The sequence below is a fragment of the Alligator sinensis genome, unplaced genomic scaffold, assembly GCF_000455745.1.
Source record: "Alligator sinensis unplaced genomic scaffold, ASM45574v1 scaffold634_1, whole genome shotgun sequence".
NCBI lineage: Eukaryota > Metazoa > Chordata > Crocodylia > Alligatoridae > Alligator > Alligator sinensis.
The window spans coordinates 519,043-525,240 of NW_005842558.1; the positions used below are offsets into that span (position 1 = coordinate 519,043).

A 6,198-nucleotide genomic window follows, 5' to 3' on the forward strand; every position below is an offset into this window, starting at 1 on the left:
GCCCGCCCGCCCGCTCCTGGGGAATCATCCTTGGGAGGGGGAGCCCCGGATGCCTGGGCTCCATCCCAGGTTCTCTTACAACAGTGGGGTCTGGTGTGAGAGCTACAGGAAGCTGGGAGCCCCGGATGCCCGGGTTTTCTCCTTTATTCTTGGCTGATCTACTGTGTGATTGCATTTTTTGGAGGCGGGGGGAAGGGAAGGGAGTAAGTCCCATCTCTCTGCTTCATTTCCCTTCTGTAACATGAGGGGACAGGCCACCTTCAACCCTCTTACCCTGCCCTTCCCCCTTTGAATGAGCCCCAGGGTCTGAGACACCCTATGAACACAGAGGTGCAGTTGCTGTACCCCTTACCCCAGGGGACTCTTGTAAAAGTCCCCTCCTCACAGCCCCCCCATTGTCCCTGCCAGTCAGGGCAGGGGTGGGGGATGGTGCCTGGCTTTGATGCTCTCTCTTTTTTTCTCTCCCTTGGTCGCCCGCCCGCCCGTGCTGTGGTCCAGGCCAGGGCGGCCCCCACAGTGCAGAGCCCTCCCTCTGGGCTGGCGCACCACCCCACCCCTCCCAGGTATCCCCATCCCAGGCTTGGGCATCCACGTGGCCTCACCTGTGCCCTGGTGCCACCTGTGGGAGTTCTGTGCACGACTCACTCCTGCTTGTCTATGCCACCTCCCCAACTCACGCTCCGCCCCCTTGTCTACTGGCCACAGGCACTGGTCTCACCTTCCTCAGCCCTGCCACTGCCCGTGCCTATGCCCCCCACACGCCTCCACGCAACCCTGCGCTCACTTCAGCATCACGCCTGTGCCTCCCGCCCCCCCAGTGCCCCAGGACCTCACTGGCTTCTCCCTGCTGCAGAGCCCGCCTCATGCAGAGCTTCAAGGAGTCGCACTCACATGAGTCCCTGCTGAGCCCCAGCAGTGCAGCCGAGGCCCTGGAGCTGAACCTGGATGAGGACTCCATCATCAAGCCCGTGCACAGCAGCATCCTTGGCCAGGAGTTCTGTTTTGAGGTATGGCAGAGGGAGCTGTCTGGAGGCCTGCGGAGAGGGGGGTTGGAGGCCAGCAGGTTATTGTTGTGGGAGCTGGGAGCCCAGATGCCTGCATTCTGTCCTTGTCCTGAGAAAGCAGAGGGATTTGATAGGTTAGAGCTGTGGAGACTGGGAGCCTGGATGCCTGGGTTCTGTCCCTGCCCTGGGAGGGGAGTGGAGGCCTGGGTCAGGCTGTGGGGGGCAAGGGGGGTCAGGTGTGGAGAGATGGGAGTTCTTGCTCAGCCGCTGCTGGTTCTTCTTGGCCCAGGTCACCACCGCCTCTGGCACCAAGTGCTTTGCCTGCCGCTCAGCTGCAGAACGCGACAAGTGGATTGAGAACCTGCAGCGTGCTGTGAAGCCCAACAAGGTGCTGCTGGCTGGAGAGGCCAGGGGGAGGGAGCTGCAGGCTCTGCTCTCAGTCACTTTGGTGGCAGGGCTGGCCATGGGCAAATCATGCCCCGGGGCTACATGCTTGCCTGCCAGTGGGGGGACTTGCTGGCTGCTCTGTGGGTGTTCCTCCTTCCTGCTTCAGCCCTGCGGTGCTGACCACCCCTCCTGTGGCCCCAGGCCCGCTCCCTACCTCACTGCAGTGACTCTTGCCTGACTCTTAGTTCTGTGCCCCACCCTGGGCAACAGCTGGCATACCTGTTCCAGTCCCCCCAGGAGATCAGCCTGTTCCCCTGCTTTGGCCCCTCTCCAAGCCCTGTACCCCTGTTGTAACCCCTTCCTTGTTTCAGGGCAACAGCCAGGACACCCCCTGCTCTGCCCTCCCCTACCCAGCTCCCTCTGTCCCCACATTGACAGCCAGCACATCTTCCTTCCTGCTCCCCAATGATCTAAGCTCCTTCCCCTGCCCCTCCTGTGCCACTACGCTAACCCCTGCTCCCCCCCAGGACAATAGTCGGCGGGTGGACAATGTGCTGAAGCTGTGGATCATCGAGGCGCGGGACCTCCCCCCAAAGAAGCGATACTACTGCGAGCTGTGCCTGGATGATATGCTCTACGCCCGCACCACTAGCAAGCCTCGGGCTGACAATGTCTTCTGGGGGGAACACTTTGAGTTCAACAACCTGCCAGCCGTGCGCACCATTCGCCTGCATGTCTACAAGGACACCGACAAGAAGCGCAAGAAGGACAAGAGCAACTATGTGGGCATGGTCAGCATCCCCATTGCCAGTGTCACCGGGCGCCACTTCGCTGAGCAGTGGTACCCGCTCAGCCAGCCCAGTGGCAGCAAGGCCAAGGCTGGCTGCCCAGCCCTGCGGGTCAAGAGCCGCTTTCAGACCATGAGCATCCTGCCCATGGAGCTTTACAAGGAGTTCGCCGAGTATGTCACCAACAACTACCGCATGCTCTGTGCTGTCCTTGAGCCTGTCCTCAGCGTCAAGAGCAAAGAGGAGGTGGCCTGTGCCCTCGTCCACATCCTCCAGAGCACTGGCAAAGCTAAGGTGCTGGGCGATGGGGACGGGGTGGGCAAAGGGGGCTACAGGGCAGGGGGCCGCCAGAGGGGCCTGGAAGGGGTCAGGCAGTGATTGGAGGGACATTGAGGTGGGAACTGGGGGCACAGGAATTCTGGTGGGTGTTCAGGAGAGCAGGTGGAGGAGGCTAGGAAGGGGAGCTCTGGGCTTTGGGAGAGGGCTGGGGAGGTTTTGGGAGGGGAGCTGAGGGTACAGGGTTATGTTGGTGGAGGGTTGGGAGGGCAGGGTAGTGGTCAGGGAAGCTGAGGCATCAGGGGAGGACTGGGGGAACATTGCGCGGGGGCTGGGAGGGTGGATGTGGTGGTGGGTGGAGGAGCTGGGGATCCAGTTTCAGGCTGGCTGTGGAAAGGGCTGGGTGGTATCAGAAGAGGCTGGTGGGGATGGGGGCTCCAAAAGGGACTGTGACTGAGAGGAACCCTTCTCCCATGGAAATTGAGGGGAAGTCTAGGTGTGAGGTTCACCTTACTGACCCCTCCCTTGCTCCCTCCCGGCCCTGCGTCTCCTGCAGGATTTTCTCTCAGACATGGCCATGACGGAAGTGGACCGGTTCATGGATCGGGAGCACCTGATATTCCGGGAAAACACCCTCGCCACGAAAGCCATAGAGGAGTATCTGAAACTCATCGGCCAGAAATACCTCAAGGATGCCATTGGTGAGCGTGTGCATGTTCCTGTGTGCACGTGCCCTTTGTGAATGTGCGTTCATATGTGCATTGTTGCTTGCCTACTCCTGTGTCTGTGTGTGTTGTGGGCTGTGTGCATGTATGTGCACGTGTGCGTGCTGTTATCTTTAGAGGTGCATGCTCCTGCTTGTGAGCTGTTGATGAGGGCATATGCACATGCATGGACATACTCCTGCTGGTGTGCCATTTCTGGGTGTGTGCGCCCTCACATGCTTTTCCTTGGCACTACTGAACATGTGCAGTCTTCATGTGTGCTGTGAGCATACGTGCATGTGCCATTAAGGAATATGGGTATGCGTCTGTGTCTGCATGCACATGTACTGTGCTGTTGCGGGTGTGCTCCAGGCATGTCCTGTGCCCAGGGTCTGAGCACTTCCCTTTGCTCTGAGTCTACTGATTTGGGCACAGTGAGTTTCTACCTCCTGACAGGGCAGACCCTAACCTGACTCCTCATTCTGCTCTGCCCAGCCAGGCTCGTACTGTGCCCCCCTTCTGGCTGTGGGCTCAGGGAGGGTGTGGGGGAGGGGGCAGGGGAGGGCTCCCAGGGGGCAGATGCTGGTCTGGCGCTGCCCTCATGTCCAGCCATTTCTTCCTCTAGGCGAGTTCATTCGGGCGCTGTATGAGTCTGAGGAGAACTGCGAGGTCGACCCCATGAAGTGCTCAGCCTCCACTCTGGCCGACCACCAGGCCAACCTGCGCATGTGCTGTGAGCTAGCCCTCTGCAAGGTCGTCAACTCCCACTGGTCAGTGTGGGGCAGGGAAGGGCAGGGGTGGCTGCCTGAGGCATGGGCAGGAGCCTGCAGAGGGATGAAATCTCAGAGTAGGAATCGATGCCAGTCCCTGCCCCTTGAGGGGCATGGGGGGCCCTAGGAGCTCCTCTGATGTCCCCCACCAGTGCTTTCTTGCCAGAGATCGGGGGGTGGGAGGGTCAGGACATGTGGAGTCTGTGTGAGGGACTGGGCTATGGCAGGGTTTAGAGTGTGTGTGGGGTCTTTGTGGTGCCCAGGGGGTGTATGGTGTCTGTGTGGGGATGCATGGGGTCTAGAACAGTGCACAGGGTCTGGGGGAGCATATCAAGGTCCTGAGTTTCTGTGGGGGTCATAAGCAGTTCCTCAGCCTGTTTCCATGGGAGATGCAGGAGGGCAGGGCCCCATGGGTGGGTGTGGCGGGTTCAGGGCCATGGTACTGGGTGAGGGTACAGGTCTGTGAAAGGTGTTTGGGGAGTCCTGGGGACTGAATGGGGGCAAGAAGCCCTACCCAGGGACATATGGGGTGGTCTCTGATGGCAATATTTGGGTGCCAAGCACCAGAGAGGGGATGAGTGGACCCTCAGGCTCTGTGGAGTTTGGAGGGGGGTGCTGCTGTTGCTGGGTGGGGGGAGGGGGGGCACCTCTGAGGTCATAGGAGGCACTTAGAAGGAGCAAGGAGTGCTGGGGACCACTGGGAGTCTCTGACAGTGCTTGCCTTCCTCTCTTCCTCCCCACCACGTAGCGTATTCCCCCGGGAGCTGAAGGAAGTGTTTGCTTCTTGGCGTCTGCGCTGTGCGGAGCGGGGCCGGGAGGACATCGCTGACCGGCTGATCAGCGCCTCGCTCTTCCTGCGCTTCCTGTGCCCAGCTGTCATGTCGCCCAGCCTTTTTGGACTCATGCAGGAGTACCCTGACGAGCAGACGTCTCGCACTCTCACCCTCATTGCCAAGGTCATCCAGAACCTGGCCAACTTCACCAAGTGAGTGCCACACCCTTGGGCTGGGATCATGGAGCTGTTGTAGAGTTGGCAGGACACGGGGGAGCATTTGAAAATATGAAGGGGAGTTCAGTACTGAAGAGGGCGGCGGGGGTTGAGGGATCCTGCGACAGGGCAGGAGGCTTGGGAAGTGATTCAGGAAAAGCATAAGGTGGTGCTGGGGCTGGAAGACCTGCCTCACTCATCCCTCCTACCCCACTGATTCCCCCTCCCCACCCATCTCCCCTCCCTCTTGCTCGGCTCTGTCAGGTTTGGCAGCAAGGAGGAATACATGGCATTCATGAATGAGTTCCTGGAGCTGGAGTGGGCCAGTATGCAGCAATTCCTGTATGAGATCTCGAATCTGGACACGCTCACCAACAGCAGCAGCTTCGAGGGCTACATCGATCTGGGTCGCGAGCTCTCCACGCTGCATGCCCTCCTCTGGGAAGTCCTGCCCCAGCTCAGCAAGGTACTGGCATGCAGGGGCCCCGTGCCCAGGTCCACAGGGAGGTCTGATACGTTAGAGCTGTGGGGCAGGGAACGGAGGCACCCGCATTCTGTCTCGGCTCTGGGAGGAGTGTGCGTCAGGTAGGTTGCAGCAGCAGGGGCTGGGAGCCCAGATACCTGTGTTCTATCCCAGCTCTGGGAAAGGAGTTGGTCTGGGGGGGTTACAGTAGGGAGTGGGCTGGGAGTGGAGACGTCTGGGTTCTCAGTAGGCTGGAAGCCTGATTTGGTTCTCACTCTTTTCCCTCCCACCCCAGGAAGCCCTCATCAAGCTGGGCCCCCTGCCCCGTCTGCTGAACGACATCAGCGTCGCCCTCAGGAACCCACACATCCAGCGGCAGCCGAGTCACCAGGGTGAGCGGCTGCAGCCTAAGCCCCTGGTCTTGCGGGGCCCTTCAGCTGATGTCCAGCCCTATGTTGTGCGTGACCTCAACAGGTGAGTGGGGAGGGGAGAAGGGATGGTGGAGCACTGCCACTAAGTGGGGCAGGGTGCATCTCCTTCTGTACCCCCTGCCCTGTCCCACTGTGCTAACGCTTGCCTCTGCTTCTCTGCAGCTCTGTCGATCTCCAGCCCTACATGGTGCGGGGCCTCAACAGGTGAGTGTGTCCCCTCCTCCCCAGTCCCAGCCCCAACTGCACCTCTGCAGGAATCCTGTGATGGTGACCCCTCACCATTGGCCTGTCCTCCCTGTGAACTCTCCTTCCACTGGGGAGATGCACTGTCCCTCTGGCCCTGCCCAGTCTCTGAGGAGCTGTGGGTGTGTGTGTGAGGTAGGGAAA

At 60.3% G+C, this 6,198-nt stretch overlaps 1 protein-coding gene across 2 annotated transcripts in view; it reads left to right on the plus strand.

Moving 5' to 3' along the window:
• The window catches only part of SYNGAP1 (synaptic Ras GTPase activating protein 1), a 19,405-nt gene that overhangs the window by 8,435 nt on the left and 4,772 nt on the right, over window positions 1-6,198 (plus strand). For both annotated transcript variants that reach the window (XM_025213997.1, XM_006032277.2), the window contains exons 4-12: window positions 854-1,007; window positions 1,294-1,392; window positions 1,919-2,473; window positions 3,012-3,156; window positions 3,785-3,929; window positions 4,678-4,914; window positions 5,182-5,383; window positions 5,676-5,854; window positions 5,974-6,015. In XM_025213997.1, the coding sequence (XP_025069782.1) occupies window positions 854-1,007; window positions 1,294-1,392; window positions 1,919-2,473; window positions 3,012-3,156; window positions 3,785-3,929; window positions 4,678-4,914; window positions 5,182-5,383; window positions 5,676-5,854; window positions 5,974-6,015 (1,758 nt within the window). The remainder of the gene's footprint in view (window positions 1-853; window positions 1,008-1,293; window positions 1,393-1,918; window positions 2,474-3,011; window positions 3,157-3,784; window positions 3,930-4,677; window positions 4,915-5,181; window positions 5,384-5,675; window positions 5,855-5,973; window positions 6,016-6,198) is intronic.